Genomic DNA, 27772 nt, shown 5'->3' with positions numbered 1-27772 from the left:
AAACGTCTCAACCAAACAGCCATCAATGACTATTTTTTATATTTTAAGTATCATTTAATTCACATTATTCAGAGTTTTGGCCACTAGTAACTGCCATGTGCGACCATGTGACGTGACGTGAGGGTAGGGATGTGGGAATTAACCAATGTTGCCATATTGGCAGTTACACAATATCACAGTTGCATAACATTGCAGTTTTATAAAATCGGTTCCTGCATAGTTGCACGAAGAAAAACTATCTTATGTTTGTGTGGGCAGTGTTACTCCTCTCATGCCAGTCACGGACTATGTGTGTGAGTCAGCTTGTTTTGTGTGTAAAAGAGTCGTGCCACTCACCTAAAGCTTTGAGAGGAAGAGCTGAAAAATAGCTTATAAATCAGCCAAAAAAAGCATTTTGGATAACCGCTAACATAGACATGCTATGCTGCACCAACAAGCTGAACGTTCACTAGATTCCAGGAGGTAATTTGTGACAAAGTTTTGTAGTTTTTTAATCTGTAACTAACTTTTGCTACCAGAGTGAACCATGGCACAGTGAAGCAAGGTTGCCAATTTAAAAAATGTACACTTAGCTAAAACTAAAGCATAAATCCCACCTTCATGTATAAAATAACAAATATTTGAGAGGCCTTGAATCAATTTGATGTTAATTTTGGACGATGCCGTTTGCATTGAATGATCCAGAGATGTGTCGTTCAGCCTACTCTCATTGCAATAATTAGGATGGACAAAATAATAGAAACACCTGTCAGTATCTCAACGCAACTTCCTTAAAAATGTGGAAACATGGAGACTTCGACACGCGCACACTGAACCACATAAATGCAAGCATGAACTCATTTCCTCACCAGATTCGTGAAGTAGTAGCCGTCCTCTCCGGTCATGAGTCTGCTGGGGTTGCTGAAGCGGGTGATGTACTGGATGTTGGACTGCAGGCGCGGCGGGTTAGCTTTCAGCACAATGTAGATCAGCGTCGGGAGGAAGTCGTCTGCAGATGCGGCCTCTTTTTTGCTGATTTTGATGGCGTTGAAGATGTGCTTGCTGCAACGAGTGATGCACGCCAGCTTCTCTTTGGGCACGCACTTTGAATCCATTTCAATCACGTCTGAAATGGAACAGAGATGTAAACAATCTTACTGGATCTCTACTGCCAAGATAAGGAGGTGATGTCCAACCACAGCTTTCTGAAAAACTGTGAGACTTACCTGTGATGGCTTTGACCACACGGTCTGACGCCTCTGCGATCTCCTCATCGACAGGAACACACAGCATCTCAATGGTGACCCAATGCAAGGCTCTGTAAGAGAACACAATACTGATTACAAGGCAAGCAACTCAGGTCAGGTTCTTTCTTATTTTCTTGTGCTTAGAGTTAGATTTGAGTAATTTCAACAATTGTTTGCTAACCTGATTCTCTTCTGTATGGCCAGGTCTTTCTTCTCATCGTCTGTGGTCTCGGGACAGAAGACCTCCTTGTAGAGACGAGTCATCATGTACTTTTCTACTTCATCCATAACGCTCTCCACATGTTCTGACGAACCTAGGAGCAGAAGCACAAAGTTCAGAAGGTACACAGAGAAAAGACTTAGTCCACTGCATACTGTCTGTGATATTCACTGATCATATTCCCCGTAAGCATTGAGCAGTACCTTTGAACTGGGTGTGGAGGCGATCGGAGAGATTCTGGTAGAAGTCCTGAACACACTCTGACAGCTCATCAGCACCCATGTCCTGAGCAAGAAAAGGAAAATCTACAACTCAGAGCAGATTCAATTTAATTGCAGCTTGCATGAATGGTACAGAGACAGATATCAAAGTCAAGGCCAAATATAAAAGTGATTTATTAAGCATAGTTTTTTATTAAGTTATCTGTTTGAATGTAGGAATTACTTAAAATGTCTGACAAACTGTACGTCTCTTCCAATGACTAACTTAACATATTTTCCCATTACATATTTAGATAAACAACACTTCTCTCTTGAGACAACGTGTGACAGTCAACGTCTCACTTAGATTCTTGTGGTTTGGTCTTTTGTCTGCAGAACAATTGTTTAAATTGACAATATTGTACAAACAATAATATTAGCATTTGAGTTGGAGCAATATTTGAAGCTCATTATATTCAGTGTTAAAACAGAGAAATCAGGACAGGTGTTAATGAACACATAAAAGAGTACACTGACGGTGCAATCGCAATAAGCTGAGAAGAGTTTTGGTAACAGTATTGGAGGAATTTGAGTAAAAACACCATCATAAACTAAACCTAAAAATGTATTTAAGCATTAATAATTTGTTAACATAATACATACATAATAAATGGTTCCAACAAGCTCAATTCACCCAGAAGAAAACTTTAGCTCACCCGCTTATAGACCATGCTCTCAGTGAAAGCTCGGCACTGTTTGAAGACCTCCCTGCCGAACTTAAGAGGCTTCAGGAAATCAATGAACTCTCGTGTTGCATGGTCACCGTCCACAGAGGAGCGCTGGCTTCCAGAGGAGCTGGGGCTCGGGCTGGATTGAGCATCAAAAGCAGCATCTGGGGAAAGATGTTGGGTTTTACTTTCATCAAAGCGGCAAACACTCAACGTATTTTTCACCAAAACATCCGTTTGTTGTGTTGTTGCTGACAACCTTAGTCTGGTTTTGTTGCTTACTATTTCCCGGTGAACAGAACCAGTTCCTCAAAAGACAGAAACAGTTTGGGCAAAACAGGCCGACAATAAGCAGGATGGGTATAAAATATCTGACAATTGAAAACGACAAAGTTGCCCTTTAACACAAGAGCAGCAAGGGAAATGCAAGTCATTCATCAATCCATTATTTTGGGATAGATCACTGGCTTGCATCTCTTTCAGTTGAGTATGTACCTTTTTTGGATGTTTTTGCAGAAGGAGTAAAAAACTTTGTGACTGTGTTAACTTTGCTGGACTTTTCTTTTGTTTTTCTTTCCTCAAACTTGCTGAAGGGTGTGATGGTGGGCTGCGGTTGGGCCTTCTGGTGTTTTGCATAGGCTTCCTCTTCCTCCTTCTGCAGCCTGGGGACAGAGACAGTACCACGGTGGCAGTGGTCAGATGGACAGATAGTAAAAGGAACAAAAGACATGGTGTCTCCTTAATGCTTGTACCAGGACAAAGAGACAGACAAACCTCTCAGCAAGTGCCCAGTCTTCTTGAATCTGTGTTTGCTTCTCTCGCTGATTTTCCTCTCGCCAGCACTTGGAGCACAGGCCCTGCCAGCCGGTGTTGCCATAAAAACCACATCCTTTTTTGCAAAGCAGTTCTGATTGGTCCAGATGGATCCCACGCCGCTGGCTCGTCATCCTTTACCAAAGTGAGGAAGACTGTTTTGTGGAACCAAGAAAACAGGAAACTGTATTAATCACAACACTGATAGCGACCAGAAAAGAGTTGACCAAACCGGCGTGTGGTCGTGCGTAAAGGAGCGGTGGCTCATCCATCCAGAAGAGATTGTACAACCGCTTTCTGCAGCGGTAATAGCGTAACGTCGCTGAGTTTGAGTCTGAATCCCGTCACACGTCGTTTATCGGAGCTTAACGCCACAGGACTGTAGTGTCGCGTTATCGAAAACCTCCGAGTTAATCAAGGCCACTCTCTCGGTAATTACTGACAGTATATCCCCCCAAAGACAGCTTCTCTCTGACTTATTAAAGTGTCTTCGCACCACAAAGTTGACACATGAACGCGAAACCAACGAGCTAATTCTCAGCTAGCTGTCAGTGTTTACCCAAAGCTAATCACAAAGCTAATAACAAAGCTAATCTAGCAACCATATTTGGCGGCAGTGACGCTGTCAGTGTCGATGAGATGAATTGTGTGTCGACATACTCTCTCATGCGCCACGTCGAGAGGGTCTCGAGTAACGTTTTCCTCGCTCCTGTCTCCGGTTGGTGGATGTTTACATGAGCCGAGCTTCTAGCTTTGACCCTCAGCCATTTTGTCTGTCAGCTGTTTCTTCTTTGTGTTTTGTTACCAATCAGGTTAACCTGTGAGTCATCGCCCCCTCGCGGCAGCGTCACCGCGTTGCAACAGCCCAAGTTATTACCCGCGAACTGAATGATTACGAAACCCTTTTAATAACACCACATTACAACAGAGCTCTGCAAGCACACTTTGAGACTGTGAGCTTTCTGTTCAGAAAATCAAACTGTAAGATACTGATAGATACTAAATAGATATTTTATTAATCCACGAGGGGAAATTACATGTCAAAGTAGCAGTTTACACATAAAATTGTTTGCAAAAGGTGTATATGTAGTAGTAGTAGTAGTAGTAGTAGTAGTAGTAGTAGTAGTAGTAGTAGTAGTAGTAGTAGTAGTCATATATAATAAGTAAAGTGTATATACACATAAAATGTTTGGTGAGTAACAAACAACAAAAGGCCTGTTGGTGTTAACCTACAGAGGATCTGGCCAGAGGTGATTTATCATAAAGTCTTATTGCCGTGGGCTGGAATGTCTTCCTGTAGCGGTCCTTGTGACAGCGGAGCTGAATGAATCTTTTGGAGAAAGTGCTCTGCTGACCTTGCAGGAGCTGGTGGAGAGGGTGATCCGGGTTGTCCAATATGGACAATAGTTTCTTCAGTGTCCTCCTCTCCACCACCTGTTCCAGATGCTCCTGCTTGCAGCCGATGATGGAGCCGGCTTTCTTAACCAATTTGTTAAGTCTGTTGGTGTCATCAGCTCCAATGCTGCTGGAGAAGAACAGAGCACTAGCCACAACCGACTGGTAGAACATCTCCAGCATCTTGCTGCACACGTTGAAGGATCGAAGCTTCCTCAGGAAAAAGAGTCGACTCATCCCCTTCTTTTAGACAGCGTTGATGTTGGCCTTCCGGTTCAGTCGGCTGTCAATGGAGACACCAAGGTACTTGTACTCCTCCACCATGTCCACGTCCTCTCCCAGAACAGCCCTCATCTTCCCCCTGAAGTCCAGCATCACCGGCCCACTCCACAAAGTCACTCAGAACTGCCCTGTACTCCTCCTCCCGTCCATCCTTAATACACCCGACCACTGCAGAGTCATCAGAGTACTTCTGCAGATTACCCCGTGTTGTACTGTAAGTCATTTGTGTACAGGGTGAACAGGAAGGGAGGCAGAACAGTTCCCTGTGGGGCTCCAACATCACTGACCATCGTTTCAGACAGCACTCGGTCCAGTCTTGCAGACTTCCAGACTTTCTTGCAGCTTCTTAGACTTTCCATAAATGTATCCTGTAATAGGACAAATTGTACATTATCGGATGATGGGGAAACCTTTTAACATCTGTTTGCACAATGTACGATCATGTTCCACTGTCTGATGTCTCTCTTTATACAAACCCACACGCTGTGAGCCTGCAGCTGTACGTGTACGTGTACTTGTGAGATAAAGTCGGAACTCGTCGTCGAACAGGAAACACGCCATCTCTCCTCCCTCGCGTTTTACGCGGTCGTTCCTGCATGAAGGCTGAACTTGGAGACTCCGTCTGAAACAATTCTGTGACACGAGGTTTGAGCGATGGCAGGTAGGATGTCACGCTACGGATGCACTTTACAAGTGACCAACACTTTAATGTATGTTGGCGTCACTACGCGTGAGATCAGCCAGCGGGAGCAAATCTACTCGAGCTGTTTGTGTTCGTGGTCTGCGCAACGAGGGTTGGACATATTACATGTTACACTTCCTTGTCAAATATAATATTTGACGCATAAATATAATATTTTTCAAGGACGATGAAGTCTGCCAAGGGAAAATGTTCACTACTCTGCACGTTGTTGTGTGTGCCACGTATTCTTTTTTACTTTAGTTTCACTTTGCTCTTTCCGCGCGCCCTATTCTGCATGATAAGTCCATTCAACTGTGCCATGTTTGATTCGTTCCATTCAAATGGAGCAAACATGTCCAAAGTACGCAGGTCAGACACTGTACAACGAGATTATAAACACATGCTTAAGCGATAATTTAAAGCAGAGTGTATCATCTAACTCACCATTAAGAAAGGACCAAGTCTCTTTCAGTTATGATTAGTTACACTTAATGGTTCATGTGTTTTAAGATACTATTATACACTCAGGTGTCAGTGTATTATGTACGACTTCATCAACGTTATAATGCTCAGTTTTTGTTGAAACTTAATTATAAGGATACATTTTGTGGTGGTGGTGAATTGTATTACTACAGGTGTATTAATTCTGTTCACCCTATTGATATCAACCAGGACTGATAGACTAAATAACTTATATCCCTAATGTCTTACTCATGTTAGTACATCTATTTGGATCAAAACTTTGGAGTCATGTTCATTTGCTTCATCTCTCCTCTTCTAGATCAGGAGCTTGCCAATGTGAGGTGTAAGTTTGTGAAAAAGGCCGACAAAGAACTGATCAAACAGCTCCTGGACGACCTTTTAGAAGACGGAGTCTTGAACGATGGTCAGAAAGACTCAATACTTGAGGAGCACAGCAGCACAGCGGACAAGGCGCGCGCTCTCATCGACGCGGTGAAGAAGAAAGGAAGCGCAGCCAGCGGGAAGATGATCGCTCACCTGCAGAGCAGAGATCCTTTGCTTCACTCCGAGCTGGGTCTGTCCTCTGAGCAAGCTGCTCAGCCAGGTGAGCCGACATCAAGGCCATAGGTTTGGTGTCAGCATTGGTGGAGACACAAATGTAAAATAAATCTATTCTGCACTGCATTTCTGAGTGTCCTGAATTTATTTAAAAAATAAGCCGGCTGGGCAAGTTGCTCAGCCGGGTGAGCTGACATAGTTCAGCTGTAGCTGACGTAGTTGATATATAATATCATTCTTTGACACTGTCATGAATAGAGTTGTGTTACACAGAAGTAAGCACACCATTTTGGACAGAATGTGCTTCTGTTCCAGCTGCAGAGCAACCGATGGAGCAGGAATGGAAAAGCACACTCATCCACACCAGCGAGGCCTTCTGGAGGGAGAAGCTGAACGATAGAGATGTTAGTCCTTCATAAAAGTATTAAATAGGTTCCTGTACATGTTAGTGTATCTAAGCTTGATAGAAATGTGTTGTTAAGAAAGTCTACTATATTTCTAGACAAATAATATTTTTTTGTAACACTTCTTTCCCTTCAAATCTGTTTTTTAGGTTTACCCTGCGGACAAAAATGCTCTTCGCCATCGTGTGGCCCTGCTAATCACTAATATAACGTTTACTGATGAGAAATTAAACAGAAATGGAGCTGAGAAGGACGAGGAGAACACAGAGAAACTGTTCACCGCTCTGGGATACGAGGTGGTGAAACACACAAACCTCACGGGAAAGGTACGATGACAGAAAGGGAACGTGTTTGTGTTTGGGTGGTTTCGTGAAGCGGTGACTGATGTGTGACTTGTTGCGTCGTCGCAGGCGATCGATGAAGCCGTCATCGAGTTCTCTAAACACCCCAAACTCAAAGAGACAGACAGCGTGTTGGTGGTTATCATGTCACATGGGAAACTGGGAGCTGTCCTCGGTGTCGACTGGAAAATGGATGCTGATGGAAAACCAGACGAGTTCCCCATCAACAACATTTACAAGCACCTGGGTCCCCACGAATGTCCAGCGCTGCTGAACAAACCCAAGATCCTCATGATCCAGGCCTGCAGAGGAGGTGAGTCTGCCCTCTCAGATAAAACACACAGTAACATACATGAAGTCTGCTTCTCGTACACGGCATTCAAAGTGTTTCACTTGTGTTTCAGTGGAGGGAGGGGCGGTGCTGGTTAAAGATGCTGCACACCCAGCTGTGGTCTCTGATAATGTGGGCGGAGAAAACATCCAGGAGGATAGTTTGCGATATGTGAACAAAGAAAAAGATTTCATTTCTCTTCTTTCCTGCACCCCTGGTCAGTGTAATTTAAATGTTGTTAGATCTTATTCCACAGCTCATAACACAAATAAGATGTAATAGTTACTCTATGTAATACAAACAAAATATATTCCCTGTTTCTCTATGTTTTTCCGACAGATACTGTCTCATACAGACAAACAACTCGCGGGTCTTTTCTCATCCAGTACGTTGCTGATGCGCTGAACACCTTCGCACATCAGGATGACATTGAGGAACTTTTCAGAAAAGTAAGTGGAAAGTAATATCCGTTAATGAAGATATTAACGAGCAGCAGTGATGACGCTCTTGTTTCATTACTCTTGGCCATGCTTCATTTTATACGATGTTTGTTTCAACCACACAGGTCATGCGACGCTTTGAGGATTTTTCCATTCAGAACAAAAGACAGATGGCGAGCAAAGACAGATGCACTCTGACAAAGCGCTTCTACTTCTTTCCAGGCCTCTGAGGATTCACTTCTGTTTAGCTCAGACTCGTAGCCACGTTTTAAACGATGTATGCCATTGAGATGCTGCTTTGTGAACAGAGACAACTCGTTGATTACTGTAGGGGACATTTGCTCACAAACCTGGGGACCAAAGGACAGAGAAAAAAAGACGTAGAACAGTTTCAAAGAGACACAAATTGACTTCTGAGATAACAAAAAAACACAAAACAACCACAAAGAGATGCAAAGTGACTATAAAGATGCTCATTGTTCACAGTTGATTTGTGTCTCTTTCAGTCTGAAGTCTTTTTGTGGTAAAGTGGACAAGCTTTTACATGTCAGCGTCCAATAATCCATTCATAATACAACGAATATCATAAAGTACAATTACATTTTTATGTATGAATACAGTATGTAAGCCTTTTAATTAATAGAGCATTTTATCAACTTGTATTCAACAGGTTGCTTACTGATGACGTCATATAACTGGTCAAATATGAAATCCATGATTTATTCTCTAGATGGCTAAGGCAACACAGACATTGTCAAAAATGTTGTTTGTTGTTGGCCTGTTATGCTTTTTTTTTTGCTGGACTATTAAATAAACTTAAGTGAATTCCTTGGATAGCTGAACGCACATGTAGCCAGACACATTTAAACTAGATTTACATCAACAAAATTCAGACCAATGTTTGTGAAGACAAAGTAACAAGACCAGCCTTTTACTATTCAATAAACTTATTATTCTAAACTTAAAATTTAAACTTTATTGCAATCTCCAGATGCATTTAACACATTTTCAGCTCTCATTGGTCGGCTGCTATAAAGCGCCTGAACTTTAGTCAGTGTTTGCTTTCTATGGAACAAAAAGAGCGGCCCTGCTCTCGTTGGAGACGTGTGGAGAAGGAGTTTGTTTGGATGTGAGGGTCAGATGAACTTCTGTGTGTTCAGATTGTAAAGCCTTCGGATTTTGTATTTGGGATTTTTGGCTAAACAAAATAAATGAACTGAAATTGAATCCGTGCACGATGATGTGTGATGACTCTCTGGAGTCCTGTAGACATCTCAGACAGTGTGTTTGTTGTTATTTTGTCTCAACAATCCCCAGATCATCATCATCATCATCATCTTCCAGGTCTGCAGAGGATCCCAATCTACTGTCAACACGTACCTGGATATAAACAACCATGCAAATATTTTTGCATAATAATGAATAGGTTATCATGTTTGTTGGCTTGAAGTCAGCTCTCGTGCATGGTATTTTAAGTTTGCCACACATTTCAGCTGCGCGTGGGTCCGTACGCGTTAGTGGTCTGTGATGATGTGACAGCACGGTCCATCTGTGCTGCTGAAGGAAACATGAGTGATGCAATACGACGTGTTCACAATGAAAATACATAATCTATCTTCTCTCCAGCACCCTGTCTGTCTGATCAGATATGATTAGATATGATGATCGCTCTCACTGTTACGTTGAAGAAAAACTACACACAAGAAAAGCTGCTGATGAAGATGAGATGAGATTAGATTTCTCATCTCGTAGGTTGTTAAGGTTTTTAGCATCTGCTAAAATTTGCGAGCAACAGGACACATTCTAACAATCAAACACTTATTATGAACTAAATACTAAATGCAGTGGTGCAACAAGGCTACACGGCACATTATTACATCATCCCTACTTTGCTTTATGAGGGACTTATCAGTGAAAAGAAAGCTCAGCATGAGGGCTGGAAAGTACAATTGTTCAAGTGGTAGCCAGTTTTATTGGATGATGAACTGTAATGTTTAATCTCAGAAGGTATGAGGATAGAAGAGGAAGTAAAGGTTCTGAGTAGTTTGATAGTGAGGAAAGGGGAACTTCTCCAAAGAAAAGTGCTTAAACGGCATATATATACAATGTAATAGCTGCCCAACTGAAAATAGGAAGTAAATCCTTAAATTACAGAAGGAGAAAAAGATTTGAGTTGATCCATGTACAAAGATGACGAACATGGACTGAGTTCATGAGCTGCAGGAACTTGGGATAAGGAACCTTAGATCACTTTCTGTCATAAAAGTTTTAGTCATGTTATATACTACATACTCTCATGTGGGATGTCCAAACAGATGAAAACAAGCTTTGGCCTTAAATCTAGAGAACAAATATCTTACCAAGCCAGAAATCCCACACATGAAAGCAAAGACATTTGCATAATGTCTTTCTTTCTGAGCCTTCAAAATAAAAGACAAACCTTTTGGCTGAACCCCGACACCACATAGTGTCCACTGAACGCTGGCGGTAAACAAAGTGAAAAGACAGTTAAAGGTGAAGATCGCCTTGTTTCTTTTTGTGTTTGAGGTTCTGTGACTTTAACTTGTTTCACGTGAACGATGCTGATCGGCTGCAGCTATGAGAACAAACGGCTTACGTCCCGTCTCTGAATGCAAAACAATGCAAAAACAAATGTGCATTTTTCAGACAAACTTTACTAAACAAAAACAAACTCTAATCAAACAGCCAAAACCTTCACGATACAACACAAAGGCAACACGTTGAGTAGGCAACAAGGTAACATGGTTTCAGTCCGAGTACTTCTGGAGTCTTCCACAGCTGCTTAGAGGTCATGCTGATGCTGTCGCCGACTCATGACAGTTACTCATGAAAATAAACACTGAAGTAGTTGACAGAAGGATATATTCCGTTTATAAAAAGACAAAAACAACAGGTATTTGTCACTTACAGACCAGAATAATCAATCCAAACCAGACTAGACTCGATTTTAACAGCTTATTTGAACATACCGGCAGTGTTAGAGAGCTTTATATTTGTTTACACTTTATACAAAACAAAGACACGTGTGGCTAATAACATACACTCGTGTTCTCGTCCCACCAGTCGTACATTGAAAGAGGAAGCTACAAATGAACACACACACACACACATCCTGCCTCACATTCATGCGCTGACACGTGGAGCGACGGCTAGAAAGGCTGCACAACGGGTAAAGCCAGAAGACGTCAAGAACACCAGATGACATTTCAAATGTTTGGCAGTGTGACGAACACGAGCAAAATAGCAAACTTGTCCTCTTTACCCTTTAAGATTGAAAACAAAACACCAATTTACAGTGAACTCAACCATGCAGGGCCTTTGAAGGGAGGTAGAGGACATTAGAGAACATAGAAGTAATAATAGTAAATAATATGTAAAGAGAGGACTTTAGAGAACGTAGAAAGAAAGGATGAAATAAATAATATGTAAAGAGAGGACTTTAAAAACCACTGCAGACAAGGTGCCTGTCACTTTGCCTGTACAACTCAAACAGACATTACAATTCAATCTGTGTCATATTTGGATGCTGGAATGTATTAGTACAGGGTTACATTTCATGTAGTAACTTTTTTTCATTCAGTAATTCACTTCTGCAAACATCATATTGTTGACAACACTCAACACTCAGGTAAACATTTACTGAATAGCAACTCATGCAGAAACACCTCTGGCATCAGTGTGTAACGCACCTGGCGTCACACATGTGATGGATTGCATGTCATGTGTTTGCTTTGTGTGTGTGTGGCGTGATGTGGTTCAGGCCAACGTTCCCCCGACTATGGAAGCAACGACAATCCCCAGTACCACACAGCATATAATAATCATTATCTTCTTCTGTTAAGTGGGAACAAAAGCATACAAACAGTCATCCATGGCAGCAGATTGGGAGCAGAGAAAAACCTGTTAGACAGATGACTTGTAATGACAGAAAAGCAGAACGATCATTCGTTTTTAATGTATCTGAGGATTCAGAAGCATTTTAACACCCTCAACTTTAAATTTGTTTCTGCATTTTCTTCAATAATTAATCATTTCAATAGCATAAAGTATTTTTCCGCATGCCACAAAAGTGAATCATTCTCCTATTTAACATATACATGTTTAAAGGTTTTTTATTTGGATGATCAATTAACATAACCACGTCTGCAGCTTTGTGAAAAACATGCAAAGCTATTCACCAGCCTGCAGAACATGCACACGACGAAGGTACAGTGTGAATCATGAAATACACACACACACAAGCACAGGAGAAAGTTAAACTGTTTAGTCTGGATAAAAGTATATATTAAAACATGTTCATTAAAGTGAATGTAAAACATGTTAGTGCACAGATGCGTATTGCACTGCCTCCAGCACCGTGATGTCAGCTTCCTGCTTCACCAGCAGTCACAGACAGAGCCCCGCTGTACACTGCACGTTTACACCCGGGAGTGAGACCTCCTGCCCGTCCGCTCTGCGGGGATCTCTGACGGTTAACTGAGTCCAACTGCGAGGGCAATAATGAGGACCGCGAGACATACTGCTATACAACCTCCTATCAGCATCACCTTCTGGATGGAGCACATGAGAGGAGAAACAAGGCGGACAAAGTGTCAGGTCAGGATTCAGTGGATGTGACGAGAGAGCGAAAGAGAAACAGAGGCGGAAGAAGAGGAAAAAAGAGAAAGAAAGCTGGTGTGAGGACACAGTCATGGAGATGGCCCTGGTAGTAGATTGGGGTCATGTGCTGTATGCATTCTTCAATCTGTAAGTGCTGTTATAGATATCTACCAAGAGGTGGCAGACTTGTTGCATTGTTGCATAACTTGTTGAATGAAGGGAAGCAAGTGAAAAACCTCCTTATGGACGAGGTTGTTCCCAGTTGATTGTGTCTGCTGTGGCCCAAAGTACCAAATGTGTGGATGTTATTTAACTGTCTGTGAACAGGAAGTGAAAACAGGACAAAGGGATCCTGAAATTGTTGATGTTTAAAACAGTTAACGATTTAGGGAGATTACACATGTTGGCTTTTAGCTGAGAGTTATATGAAACTCTCAGATACGGTCGTTAAGCAGCTGGAGCCCGCAGCAGGTCGGCCTAGCTTAGTTTAGCATAAAGCCTGGACACTGTGGGAAACATCTCGCCGGGTTTTTGTCCAAAGATAACAGAATCCACGTCCGAGCCCGGCTAAAGCTCGCTAAGAAACATTTATTTGTAACGGTGAATAAACAGAAAAAGGGAAAAACAACATTTTGTGTTTTTATGTGGGTTCATGGATGTATTGAAAGAGCTGGAATTTATATTTGTACAACTCGCTGTGGCCCACGTTTCAATAATTTATCCCCATTCGTTGTTTCTATCGCTGCCTGCTGACAGATTTCATAAACTCTCAGCAGCAGGTGGTGATCCTGTGGGTCGTTTAGGCTTCTTTTAGATCCACACCTTTAAATATATATACTCCTGATTTGAAATAACTACTGTAGAATATGTCAAATACAGTAAGGACACACATGCTCTGCATGCAAACACACACTGACGTTAGACACTGCAATATATACGCATGCAATGCTTTAACTTTCACGTCTGCCTGATTGTGCCCGTGCATCAGTTTGTTGTGTATGCGACTCACCTTCAGGGCTTTACTCTGGTATTTAACCGCCTTCTTAGTGTCTGACACTGCCCTCTCCACATAGTCTACTGAGTGCTCCACATTGTACTCTATGCGGTCTATCATTTCCCCCTAGGAGAGGTTAGCGACAGAGGAGATGTGGAAGACATGAAGTGGAAACAGGGAGCCAGATGTGCCGGCAGGAAAAAGAAATGGATACAGATGGAGAGGAGGTGAGGTAAAGGAGAGAAACGATGGGTGAAGATGAGGAGGAGTGAGAAGAGAAAGCAAACAAGGGACAAAGGAAAGAGGAAATAATTAGTCAGCTGGTAGATTGTGTGCGTCTCGCGTCTCACCCGCCTGCTGGTCTTTTTGAACTTTTTGCATTTTGGAATGATGTCCTTCGCCTGCTCCACGTAGTCACGGGCGCTCAGCACACTGCGCTCGATGTTGTTCACCAGTTCCCCCTGAACAGAGAGCAAGAGACATTGTTGGCGTGCGACAACTCAATGTCTTTAGCATTAAGATGATGTTTGATAGATTTCTAGTAATAATGAAATGAGGCCTCGTTTATACTTTGTATATCAATATCCTAGAGAATGGGAAAGACTGAGGTTTTAAAAAGATACTAATTGCCGTTTTCTCTTTCTCTATTTATTCATAGCCACACGTTCAATACAGACCCTTTCATGTATGGAAGCAGCAGAAGTTCTTTACTATGTTTATATCAACACTCATTACCAAAGAAAGCCTCATATTGCACACTTATTCTTGACCCAGGATTGTAACAAAATAAATACAGAATCAGCCCTTTGCAGTAGAGCAACAATTAAGTTAAACCATATTTGAAGTATAAGAAAGAATCATATAAATTACCTTTCTGTTCTCTAGAGCTCAGAGTCATTGCGGTGTCAGGGTTGTGTGAAAAAGAGAGGAAAGAGAACGCAAAGCTGAGAAAAGCAAAATGAACAGACTCAAGTATAATTTCAAAAGATGTGGCATTCTGTTAATAAAAGAAAGGTGAGTTCATTGAGTTAATTAGAATTAGAGCAATCGTGTGGCTGGCAAGAGAATGAACGTATACAAAAAGACACAATACTACTGAATTATTAAACAATCAAGCAATTATCTCTCTTTTGCATTTTGCTATAATTCAAATCACTTTTATGATGAAATGCAAACTTTCATTTTTTTCTGCGTATTTTCTTGCATCTGCTCGTTTTTCACTTTTGCACAATTCAGACTGAATCTTCCTGATGAGGGAAACATGTAATGTGTGTGTGGGGGTGCAGTTCTCACTCGTGCAGTAACACACGGGCAAGGCCGACAGTTCACCTGCAGCTCAACACTTCAACGACAACTCGACTCTGACACGTTATGCGTTGAGGATATTGTGCACATGTGGTATTGTGCACATGTGGTTTGGTGAAGCTGTGTAGCACGGAAACTACAGACCGTCAGTCAGTCGCTCACTGCGTGAGTGGAGTACCTCAACACAACACACACTATGCACAGCATCTTCACTCTCATTAAATCTAATGTCTACCACAAGCAAATAACACATTCTCAACAAATCTCAACTCACAAAGTCAAAGATCCTGTAAAAAATAAGGTTTATTTCATTTAAGGCTCTTACGAAACAGCAAGTGAATGCAACGCTGTTTAGTTGCCAACTTGAAAGTTCCAGTCGTCAGATTTTCCTTCCAGCTTATGAACGCAGCACGATAATTACGCATTTAAAAATGGTCTAATGGCAGCAATCCCAAATACAGATTATGATTCTAACAAACTGATCCTTAAGCCAATTATTATCTGCGCCCCAAATTCGGTGTAAATGTACTGAGATGTTTGCAAACAGAAAACCAGATGGAGCTAGAGAACACAACCTCCTTCCAACTCTGTACTAAAACACTACACAACTTGTTTGAAAGTGAACAGACAGCCAGTGGAGTTGTTTTTATGCCCGGGAGAAGCAGCTGGATGACTTTAACACAGCGTGCCGCGCAACCTCTGCATGAGCCGGGGAACAATTTCAAACCATGAACAGGACGTAAAACTAAATCTACAAACTGGAACCGTAACTCTTTGTATTGTCCGGATGTCACATGCATTTGGCTGAGCCCCACAGCACAGAGCTGAACTGAGAGAGTTTTCACCTGGCTCTCCACCAGCATGGCCATGTCCCTGAACATGTCGTGAAGCTCTCTGATACTGTTTTCCAGCTTGATGATCTCCGTGTGCCGCGTCTCAATCTCGTTCATCGCTTGCTCGGTGATGTTGTCCATGATGATCTAAGATGGGAGAAGTTAAGTGAGGGGTGAGATTAGATGACACATGTGCGTCTTCATCTTCCATCTAGTCCATTGCTCACCCCCGATGTGAAGATGGCCGGGTTGTCACTCTCCAACATGCTCTCCAGCTCCTCATTGGTTGTGTTTCTCCCAGCTGAAAGTTTAAACACACAACCCTAAACATCTAGAACAGCAACCACACTAAAGAGCTTTACTGTTTGTTGTGTTACAGTAGATGTCGACCCAGGGTTTAGGAGGTGGAGGTGCAACGCTATCGGCATGAAAGGTTCTCCGAGACATCATTAGAAAAGACTACTTTCTAGTTGATAACAACACCTCCATCTTCTTCATGTGTGTCTGAGGATTAATACAAGAAATGCTCTCTCTATCCATCTGTCACTCCTGTGTAAGCTGCATTTTAAACTCTGTATTCCTACATCTCTCTGAACAGTTGTGGGTGTAAGTTAACAATCCTAAGTGCTGTAATGTAATTAATATCCAGATGAAGCCCTTAACCTTTACTTTCAGCTGATCTAACTGTTGCAGGATTAAGTGTGTGTTTGTGTGTTTGTTAGGATTCAACCAGGCATCTCACATGTTTGATTGAATCCAACCTCAGTTACCATCTTATGACCTCGAGCCTCCACATGCACACTTTCACACCAGACGTCCTCATATGAGCAGGAGCCCCGACACCTAAAGGTCTACAGTTCAATACTGTGAACTCCAGCAGTTCATCGCACCATGACTGGACATGTTTAAGGTCTTCCACGTCCAGATGCTGGTCAGGCTAATAAGAAGAGTATAATCAAGGCTTTAAAAGGACTATAGCCACATTCATTATCTTTTGTTTCCTCTGTTGATCTAATTTGTCATCAGAGATGAATTAAGATAATCCAGTATTAGTCCCGCAGTGGGGAAATTGCAGAATTATAGCAGCAAGAGACAAAATAATGATAAAAACAAGTAACATAAATAAACAGTAAAACAGCAATAGACCCGTTAAGAATCCATGGTGGATTTTAAGGACTATAGACAAAACTGCACATTATTACCTCTTGCATTATCATTTCCCTACATCACCGCTGTCATCCTGTGCATGACACATTAACCTTTAATTATAATAGAAGGATTAATGAATGCTGTGCAGGTTTTGTATTCTATTTTGAGCAGTTTAGATTCTGTTTCTCTCGGTTATAAAACCTACTGTACGAGTTGTTGTTAAAAAGACATGACCAGGCCAAAGGAAGGCAGGCACTGCATCAGTTAAAAATAAGACCGGTCACATGTAAATACTGAGAATCAGTCATGTTTGATAGCATCAGAACAGATCAGAAATGTATTTAATACTTTATTAAGTTTTCCTCAATACTTCCTGGTGAACATTTCTACCTCTCTGTATCTACTCTCCCTGCTTGTACACAGCAGCATCTTATTGCTTCTTCCTGCTGATGTGTTGACTCCGTGTCCATCCAGAGACATGACCTACTTCCCCCTTTTGCTCCGTCTACAAATATTCTTGTGTATGAGCACTGACTCTGCATGCAGCGCCGCTTTATTGGGCTTCACTTCTGCCCCGCTGACGCTGCGAGTCCCAGCCAGACTCCGTCAGCATCGTCTTTCCTTTGTGGAGTTACGTGTACAGTACTCACAGTAAAGTACCATCTATTCCCCATAAAGACACCCGGCGTCCCCACACAGTATTAACACGATATGTTTGTATTATTTTGAGAAATTTGCAGAGCTCAGAGAAACAGAGTCAAACAGCTATCAGGGGGCGAATCCTCTGGTTGCAAAAAGAAGTCTGAGTCAATGGAAATCTATGAGAAAATGACTCAGTAAAGATTGTAAACATGAGTTTTTGTCTCAATCACTAGCTTCAAGTCTTCTTCAATACAGCATGATGTTCATTTAGTACATCATGGGCTAGTTTCAAGTAAAACAGACGATAAAACAGGTGATGCTATTGGGTGAGCTTACTGCAATTGATGGTTGCTATACCGGAGTGTTCGTCACTCCTTCGTGGTCCCGAGGTGGTAACTTCTGTTCAAAAGGCCAAACTACAACTTGAAAATGGAAGTCTCCAAACCCATCGGTGAGGTCACGATGACTTCGTCTTCTTATATTCAGTCAAAAGATTTTTACGGACAATGTAAATAAATAAACCTGCGCAGCTCTGTCAGGTACCACTCTGCTCTTTCCTCTCTGGAGGCAACGACAAAACCTCTATTTATGACCTAATCAGAGTGTGTGTGAGTGTGTGTGTGAGTATTGTATTTATGTGTGATGAAGGCTTCAGTGCAGAGCGGGAAGGTTGATGGTGAGCGATGACGTTGGGAGGCAGAGACGATTATTGCGTTCATGAACAGAATACTGATGAAGCTGCGCTCTCACCTTTACTGATGCATGGACGTGTGTCCACGTGCAAATCAGAATGAACTCTTTCACAAAGTGGGCCTCGCGTGTCTGATCCAAACTTCGTGTCCACATCAAAAGCAATGACTTTAATTCAGTATTGGTAAAGTGGTCCCGCTCTTTCATTGCAGTGCTGCAGACTCTACTCATGTTCAGCCGTTTGACAAATGAGAGGACCCGAAGAGGAGCAAGAACCCACATCCACCACATCACTGTGATGTATTCCCTATTCTCCAGGCCTCTCTGATTATAAATAATATCTCCATCATTAAGGCTAAAACCACAACATTAAAGAGGGTCACAGCGAGAGTTAAAGGACGGAGACGAGTGACAATGAGTCATGGATAATTATTGTGAAGAAGGGGAAAACAGAAGGCACTCTGGTGCTACCCTATCCTATTTATCTCACTTCCCACACACACACACACACACACACACACACACACACACACACACACTCCTCATCGCCTTTTTTTTTAAGCCCTGACAGGCTTCGAGGGAGGCTCTTGTTTGTAACCATGGAGACCCAAACCCGAAGAAGTCTAACGAGAAGCCGAGCGGTCTCGTTTCACCGGCAGCATATTGAGGCCGTTATTAAATAATTCATACCACGTTGCTGCGAGTTACAGTATTATTTAATTTCTATTGTTATGTAACACAAATAAAATAAAAAAAAGCCCCCCCGCCCGAGAAAGAGACACACATGCTCACACACGCAGAGCGAGAGAGGAAAGTGTTTTTCATGCTTCTGTTCGCTGCAATTTCACCTGCAAGAGGAGAGAAGCACTTCAGGTCAATCGGTAATGTGCTCGTGTGCGTCTGTCTGTTCCTCGTCTCTAGTGCGTCTCTCCCGGCTAAAGGAGCGTCTACAGGGAAATGCGATATAATAATCAAATGTCAAAGATGCCCTGCGATGACTGTGAGCAACATTTCTCCATCCTCCTGGGCCGCTCTGCTTATAGACACAAAGAAATGTGTGATATTCTCGTTCAATGATAAACGAATAGGCTACAGAAGTGTTTCACTTGTAATTTCTTGAAAAAGGGATTGACTGGTAAATACTGGGAGACTTATCTGCTTTTCTGCTGAGACATGAGATCTATATATTATGTTTGCCTGTTAAATATGAGGCTGAAGCTGGATCCAGAATCACCGAACGAAGAAAAGCTGGAATCAAGCTTCCCATCAAAGTCATGACAAAAAAGCAAATGTGTGTAAGTTTAGCAGCTCATTATGGAAATATTAATGAGATAAGGGACAAAGTTATCCAAACAATTCAATAATACAGAATATATTCTGCAGAAGTAGAAAGCTGGCCTTGATAAAGGTGCAGCCTAGTAGTGTGCAGGGAAAAGGTGCGAGCATTTTATTAACACAGAAACACAACATATGTAGAAAGGATGTTTGGTGGGGGTTGGTCCAAATACATTTGGATTCAGGGTTACAGTGGAAATGTTGGCCGTGCAAATAGGGAAATAAAATGCTATCGGCTTAAATATTACAAGTTTACAGTATGTCACAGTGTTGCTTTTGTGTTTCTCTTATCTCTGTGTCCAGAAGCAAACTGAAAAGGAGAGAAGCAGCAGAGGAAACGTCGATATCCAGCCTGACAGAATAGACTAGATGTCCCTCTGTGTGTGACACATTCTTATTGATTCACACACAAACAAGTGAACGTGTCGGCACAACAGAAACAGCTCACTTGTCACACAACCCTGAAAGAATTCAATGATGGGATATCTAATTAAGGAGAAATGTATTCCGAAGGGAAAAGCTTGTCAATTCAGTTTCCTACAAAACCATAAACTGCCTTTATATTTATCTCTCATTTCTATCTCTCTTTGTTTTATTGCTTAATACTGCCCCCTCCTCTGTGCTCTTACTCCATCTTCATCTTCGTTCTGCATCTCTAATCCCTTCCCTGACGACCGGTGACATCAGCTACGGCCTCTGCCAGCTGACAAATCAAATCAAAAGGAGTTTAGAGGAACTTTATAAAAAAGCGAGTTGTGTGTGTGCGTTTTTATTCCTCAAGGATGGACGTGTCTGTCTTTTGATTAACCCCAGAAAGGGCTGTGTGTGGTCACTGCTGTTCATTTGGCTGGACCGCCTGCAGTGTGTATGGAGTCGTGCTCACACACACAGACCTGCTGCATGTGTCTGACAGATGGAAGAAGAAATGACGTCTGTGCAACGTGTCCTGCAGCAGAACTGCACTTCATCTCCTCTGCTATTCCCACTAAGTAAGTCATAGTGTTCTTATCTGCGTTCCTTTCTGGGCATTTGTGTGCAGCGATGACTTTTTAAGCAGCAGCAGAGTCTGTGAGTGTCTGGTCCCGCAGCCGGGCGTGCAGATGATACCTGTCCATTTGTACACGGCACACGGCTGTGACACCCGAGTGAGCAGATCACATCAGAGCTGGAGCGAGCCGCCATGTGCATGGATGTGTTTGTAGTGTGAGGAAATAAGTGCAATACTGTATGCAGAGGATAAACTGATATTTCTCTCTAAACAAAATGATGAAATGTTTGTTTTTGCTGAAGGTGGTCGGGCGTAGTTCAGGTTGTATGTCATGCTGTCACTAATGTACATTGTTTTATGTAAGTTTGTGTGGAGGGTTTTAAGAATTTGTTTTCACATATTTGCAAATAGTTTTCCCCTCAGGGTCATTAAAGTTACACGAGTGCATAAACAGAGCAAATCAGCTCAGGGCCAAAGTCGATTATTTGTATTGCTAAATATGTTAAAGCCTCTCTTTTTCCATCAATATTAAATGTAACAAACATAAACGCAGAAGAAAAATAATGCACTAAATATATTTGCACAATTATTACATGTGGTTTTTTTTAAACTGTCAAACCCGGAAGAGTGAATGTTGACGGGTGTCATTTCATTTCTAGTTACTTTAACTGTAAAAAGAGCTTTTCATGTAAATCAAGACATGGGAAGCTGTTACCAACAGGATGTTGTGCTGAGCAACTTTTCTCCTGCCAGAAATTACAAAGCAAAAGCTGCACGAATAGAAATGAGCCGTCATGGGACTTCTCATGAATTTCATAGATTTGATCAAAATTAAATCAATGCAACGCTGCACTAGTTGGCATGATGTCCATAGTTAAAAATGGACTTGTCTAAGAAGAGTAGACGGTACATTGTAGATAACAGATAGATAGCAGTACTGGCACATCTTTACTTTACGTGGTTATACTTTCATACGAGGACGGAGACATTGTGATGCTCTTCTAAAAACAAAACCGTGCAGGTGGAGAGGACTCGACACACTGAAGGAGAATAGTGGCGCAAACTATATTATTAGCTTCACATGATACTAACATCAAGCTTATTGTAGGAGAAGGATGAAGATAGTGCTTTGTGTTAGCGTGTATAATTACTGGAAGCCTGGTGTATTCAGTCAAGAATTCAGTTTGACAACTTCTCTCTTTCATAATTTATTTCCTCGATCACAGGTAAAGTAACAAGCTCTGCAGATGCAAAAGCAGGGAGTCGTCCAGTCAACGCAGGTTGAGCGTCTAAAACAACACCACGAACAGCCGAAAGTTCGGCTCTTTAATACACGGTTTTATGTCACCAACATATCAAAGCAAAGTCACATTTAATTGGAGAGGAGGAGAATCCTGTGTTCTCATCTCTTCTCACAGGAAGAGACGAGCAACGTCCAGTCTGCTTCTCTCTAATGTCAATATACTGATAAACAGGTGTGTGTGTGTGTGTGTGTGTGTGTGTGTGTGTAGAGGAGTGCAGGTGTGTGACTGAAGTTCCCTTGAGAATCGGACATTTCTAGACACAACTACAGCTGCATAGCTGTGTCGTACTGACCTCGCTAACCTGAACTTCACTAGACATGAGTATGAAAAGCATCGACAGAAATTTTAGATTTATATCATTTAAACTTTATTTAATCTATTTTGACAAGCGTGAAGACATGTTTTGGACAGAAATGACCAAAGCAAACGTATTGGCCAGTTACACTTTTATAAGGTATGTCGTTGGTCTGAACAATTCACATAACAACTTGCTCATGAATCTCTAATGCAAAATAAATACGAACGGCACACAAAAACACAACTCTGAGGCTGGAAAGAGATGCAGATGTGTTAACATGTGTGCTGTCTGAGGTCTACTCACTGATCTCCAGCTGTCTCTGAATGCGTCCCTTGCAGCGCTCCCTGTAGTCCGACTGGGTGGTGTTGTATTCTGACATCACCTCGACAAACTTACGAGACAGCGTGGAGTGCTGGAGACGCAGCGGGGAACAACGGCGGCGGACACAGACTTATTAAGTAATTAAACATGTAAGCAGGAGGTAAGCAAGTGCAAGCGTTCATTGACGTCACCGTCGGTGCAGCTGTGTCCACGTTCCAGACTACAAACTAACTGAGGATGTTTCAAGGATGCTCACACAGAAAAAGTAAAAAACTAAAGTAATCATACTCAAATACACTGGATTTCTAAAAGTGTTGATGGATACAATTGGAGGAGCTGCACGTTGTTGTGCCAAGCAACAAGCGAATGACATTTTTATAAAACGTTTTATCTGAGGGAAGCTTAGTTGAACTGTACCTGTGTCTTGCGTATCCTCAGGTCAGCTGATGACTTGTTCTGGTTTTCTTCTTGCTCAATGATTTGCTGGATACCTGGAAACATACACAACATGTACATCCAATAACAGGTGAGAGCTCCTCAAGAAAAGCACAACAACGCGCAGACACTACTTAGTGGGGCTAAAAGTGTGAATCTGAGGATAGCACACTCACGCCAAAGGAAAGGTCATAAGGTCATAAAATAAAAAAAGGATTGTATTCATGATGTGCTCAGAAAACCTCTTGGCCATCTGCCAAACAGAAAGAGAGACATTTTGACCTGAGGGTGGTGGAGAAATGGTTTTCACAGTTACAGCCAACAAAGCAAACACAATCCCTTATACAGTTCAAAATTAACAAATTTCAAATTCAAGACTGTGGTAATTTGTAATAATCTCTAAAAAATCGGACGCTTAGACATATCATCAGGCAAAGCAGACTCTAAATACACAACTGTGTCCTGTGTGATATACATGATATAAATATATGACATTTATAAAAAGGACAGAGCAGATCTGTTATTATGGTATTTTAGAGAACTTTTATGTTTTACAGGTGAACAATTTCCCACAAATGGATGTGAAGAACAATTAGAAGGATTAAAAAAACAAATGATAGAGTGAGTAGTATCAGTTCTTCCAGTATGCAGTTTGACAAAGATGAGATCACATACTGACCAACCCAACACACACACACACACACACACACACACACACACACACACACACACACACAAACACACACACACACACACACACACACACACACACACACCCACACACACCCTGTGTCAACAACTGATTTGAACTGGAAAGACACCGTTTGAGGCCTGTGAGGAGTCGGTTGTGCCTGATAGCAGTTGTGTGTATCAGTGAGTGCGTGTGCGTGTGTGTGTGTGTGTGTGTGTGTGTGTGAGTGTAGGCTGTATGCACACAGGATATGAGAGATATGGGCTATTATCTTTGTACGCTCATGAAAGATCTTTTATCTCTGATCCTTATTACCGCATGTTTTATTTAATAGATCATTTGTTGTGTGTGAACACAGAAGTTAGAATACAAAGATGAGAACATCTTCAAATGTTACCAGAAGAAAAAACCAGAAAGAGACATAAAAAAGTTAATAAAAAATTTGCAACAGGAAACTGGTGAATACAAGAGAAAAAGTATGATAAAAAATGTAAAATCATATATCTCTCTCTCTCTCTCTCTCTCTCTCTCTATATATATATATATATATGTATACACACACACACCGACACCCCCCCCCCCTCCCACACACACACACACACACACACACACACACACACGCACACACACACGCACACGCACACACACACATACAGTGGGTAATACTGTGATACAAATTACAGGGCCGCAACTTGTTATTATTTTCATTATCAATGCATCTGCCATCTGTTTTCCTAATTTGTCATCTTCAAATTGTCCTCATTTGTTCCACCAACAGTCCAAAACTCCAAAATATTTAGTTCACTATGATGTGAGACAAGAACAAAAAAAACTTGTCTCTCATCTTAAATTGCTTAAACAATTTGTTGATTATAGTAATAATTGCTTATGAAGTCTTTGTTGCTTAACTTATTGAGGTGAAAAGTAACAAGGTGTAATAATACAAATAATCAAGCAATACATTATAATTAATTTGGCTTAACCAAAAGAGCTCCAAACATTTGATTTGCAACATTTGCTTGTTTTTCTTCTGAGTTTTGGCTGCGGATCCAAACTTGAAACTCATGGCAATTTGACAACATTTGTTTCCTGTAATTGGAAAACAAAGATGCAAACGGGTCTCACTGACGCAGAAACAAGTCAGCAGTTGCAGTTCGAGCTGACAAAAAAATAAGAATTATACTCACTAAATAATTTGGAGCGTATTTTGTTGGCCAACTTCTTGATGTCTGTCATCAGGTCCTCCAGGTCAGCCTTTGTTTCTGAGGAAGGAAGAGGAGGAAAGTAAAGAGGAGTAAAGAGATTAGTGGACTTAACCAACTCACCCGGTGACACTAACCATCCATTTTCCCAGATACAGAATCATTACTGACACACAATACATTACTCTGACTCCTTCACTTCCCTCAACACTCCATGGTCCTCTTCTCCATCCACACCCCCAAACATGCACATGGACTGTGGAGACGTGGAGAAGGAACGCATGTGGGCTGATGGACATGTGGGTGCTGACAAGTGAGATTCGCTATTTTGGCTACCAGAGAAAAAAATGAAAGCGTGACGGACTGCTGCAGAATCTGTGCAATAACAGGATGAATGTATATTGTTACCAGCAGGAGGTGGAGTTGGGCAGATGTCAATGATATCCAATCAATCAATCAATCAAACTCCTCCAGCATGAGCATGGACAGACTTTTGACCGACCGTTGTATTTGTCTGGTGTGCAATAAAGCGAACGCGGTTTGACTCCCAGTCCCTCCATAATTCAGACGTCAAAGGGTCCTTGAGCAAGACACTTAACCCCTCGCTGCTCCCCGGGCGCCTCTCCAGACAGCCCACTGCTCCTTCGCCAAGGATGGGTCAAATGCGGAGAAGAATTCATGAATAAAGTGCATGTTTCATGTTTTTTAACATCTGAAGGCCAAAGGCATTGTGTGAAGCATACTGAGGCCTTCATTTATCTCGAGCCCGACAGCACAATGTATTGAGAGTTCCTTTGCTGAGCACAGTCTAGTAGAAAGCTGTGACATAATAACTTGTTTGTTTTTGTGAATGTAAATGCTGAGGCATGTGGCAGCAGTGTTGCTTCGTCTACTTGGGGGTTTTCTTTCACCACAAACATGTGCATCTTCCACATGAGTGCATATACACCAGGTCTCGTCATCAGCTCCAGACGGCAGCAGCAGGAGAGGATGGCTGCCGCGTTGCTTATGACAAACTCCAGTTTCCTTTGAATCATTTCTCCCTTCTGTCGCTCATTTCAGCTGCAGCCAAACCAACCGTTTCATAATCGTGTTTCACACTTCAGATTATTACACATGGGAGATGGCACTGAAAACACATTTCATCTAAAGTTGTAGGTCAGGCCAATTAGCAATAAACCACTTAGATTAATTACGTCTTATCTCAAACATCAATACAAGATATTCAGTTGTAATTGCATGGAATGAAACAGACGGGAAATAGATTATGATTACTTTTTTATTGTGCTTTCAGACTGGACGCCTCCCTTGTGGTTCATCACCTCCAAAGAGAGACCAACAGAATGTCCTGTTTGATCCTAAGATGCTTCACCTGCTGTCACTTTTGAACAAACTGGCATTCAATCTATTTTAGGAACGACACAGGCCTAACGTGTGTGGATACAGTGAGCTAATCTATTCTGCCCTCACTTCAATACGATAACATTTATTAATGTACTTAATGACAGAGGCCTCTAACCACATCAGATATGCAGAGAAGATGTCCACAGAAGAAACTGCCCTATGTTTATTGTATAATCTGTACTTACACTTCACAGACAAGGAAATATAAATATACACATGTGTGTATTTATATGTAGTAATTGATTCCCTAAACTAGTTAAGCGTGCCTACAGGAACAGATATCGTTGTTCCATTAATAAAAACTTATATTTATGTACAATTATGTTATAATGAGTTATATAGAATGTATTAAATGTGTATGCGTGGGGTTAAAGTAGGTGTTGTCCATTTTGTTCAAAGTGCAAAAGATCTAGATAAAGAAAAGAACATGAAGGAAGAAAAAGAGAAAGCAGAATGTCTCTCGCTCTCTCTCTCTCTTACCCTGAAGCATTAATTACCATTTTTAGCACATTAAAAGCAGTGAGCTATCATTTATCATCTCAATGCCATGAGAGAACCACATCTCCATATGTTAACGAACCCCGGGAGACAGCAGACAGAAACACGGCTCCTAAAATTGACTCGAGTCCGAGCACTCCATCAAACCGCCTGCAAAACTTCTCCATAACGACTTCTGCACGATACCTGCTGCTTCAAAGCTGCATGAAAGCTACTGAACTGAAACCCATAACAAACATCTGCATACAATTACAGTCAGAGCCTCAGAGGATAATCTGATTATGCAGTTTGAGGACAATTAAAATCTTTGGTAGATGTTCAATTTAAAGATATTTGCATCTACGTTGCTTCAAAATCATGAAATTGTCATAATGTTTCCTTCTCCTCGGCTTCATTACACGGATGCTCTTCACGGCAGTTTGAGATATTACTTTATGACGATTAAAAACTGACACTAGCGTGGGTAAACTGAAAGGCTAGAACAGCTCAGTGGAGATTGGGAACATTTCACACATTGATCAGAAAACAACACAAGCTCTTAATCTGGTGGACCAACATGTTCCCATATCAGCCAACATCAGCCGGCTTCACGCAGCTGCACACAGTGGTGGACGTGCAGTGAACAGAGGAAATGACATTAAGTGGCTGCTAAAGACATTTAGATGTGAGCTGTAACACACTCAGGCCTTCTGCATGTTGGCACCACACATTGTTTAGCTTTTCACATGCAACGCTCAAGAGGCCCAGGCAGGATGTCACGGATGTTTCTTAAAGCCTCTTGAGTTCTTTCACCTCTTAATCTGAGTCTCCATCCTCACTGTGTGAGTCTATGTGTGTGTGTGTGTGTGTGTGTATATATATATCTATATATATATATAGATATATATATACATATATATACATATATAGATATATACGTATATATATACAGATATATATATATATATATATATATACATATATATATACATATATATACAC

General features: G+C 41.6%; 3 protein-coding genes across 5 annotated transcripts in view; 1 reads left to right on the top strand and 2 right to left on the bottom strand.

The window, feature by feature from the left end:
* Positions 1 to 3988, bottom strand: part of rabgef1l (RAB guanine nucleotide exchange factor (GEF) 1, like) — a 6013-nt gene extending 2025 nt beyond the window's left edge. Inside the window, exons 1-8 of the mRNA XM_068584623.1 lie at positions 3848 to 3988; positions 3149 to 3342; positions 2870 to 3036; positions 2363 to 2538; positions 1650 to 1731; positions 1408 to 1540; positions 1206 to 1297; positions 849 to 1105 (exon numbers count right to left, since the gene is read on the bottom strand). Of these exons, the coding sequence (XP_068440724.1) occupies positions 849 to 1105; positions 1206 to 1297; positions 1408 to 1540; positions 1650 to 1731; positions 2363 to 2538; positions 2870 to 3036; positions 3149 to 3321 (1080 nt within the window). The 5' untranslated portion in view covers positions 3322 to 3342; positions 3848 to 3988. The remainder of the gene's footprint in view (positions 1 to 848; positions 1106 to 1205; positions 1298 to 1407; positions 1541 to 1649; positions 1732 to 2362; positions 2539 to 2869; positions 3037 to 3148; positions 3343 to 3847) is intronic.
* Positions 3989 to 5401: 1413 nt separating this feature from the next.
* On the top strand, positions 5402 to 9252 carry LOC137790408 (caspase a-like). The gene is made up of 8 exons (XM_068584624.1): positions 5402 to 5525; positions 6328 to 6612; positions 6882 to 6970; positions 7120 to 7296; positions 7381 to 7624; positions 7716 to 7859; positions 7982 to 8091; positions 8208 to 9252. The coding sequence occupies exons 1-8, from the start codon at positions 5519 to 5521 to the stop codon at positions 8310 to 8312; spliced, it is 1161 nt and encodes a 386-aa protein (XP_068440725.1). The 5' UTR covers positions 5402 to 5518; the 3' UTR covers positions 8313 to 9252.
* A 1504-nt stretch (positions 9253 to 10756) lies between these two features.
* The window catches only part of stx1a (syntaxin 1A (brain)), a 36226-nt gene continuing 19210 nt past the window's right edge, over positions 10757 to 27772 (bottom strand). The window contains exons 4-10 of one of the 3 annotated variants that reach the window (XM_068585011.1): positions 24875 to 24949; positions 22979 to 23052; positions 22544 to 22652; positions 16062 to 16135; positions 15847 to 15981; positions 13712 to 13822; positions 10757 to 11937 (exon numbers count right to left, since the gene is read on the bottom strand). In XM_068585011.1, coding sequence (XP_068441112.1) covers positions 11860 to 11937; positions 13712 to 13822; positions 15847 to 15981; positions 16062 to 16135; positions 22544 to 22652; positions 22979 to 23052; positions 24875 to 24949 — 656 coding nt within the window. In that variant the 3' untranslated portion in view covers positions 10757 to 11859. The other 2 variants (XM_068585014.1, XM_068585012.1) reach the window with 2 other exon arrangements.

Source organism: Clinocottus analis, unplaced genomic scaffold (genome assembly GCF_023055335.1).
Source record: "Clinocottus analis isolate CAN_PGR_092001 unplaced genomic scaffold, fCliAna1.0.p SCAF_2, whole genome shotgun sequence".
NCBI lineage: Eukaryota > Metazoa > Chordata > Actinopteri > Perciformes > Cottidae > Clinocottus > Clinocottus analis.
The sequence above is the reverse complement of the archived record's forward strand: the minus strand, read 5'-3'. Positions and strand labels throughout refer to the sequence as shown.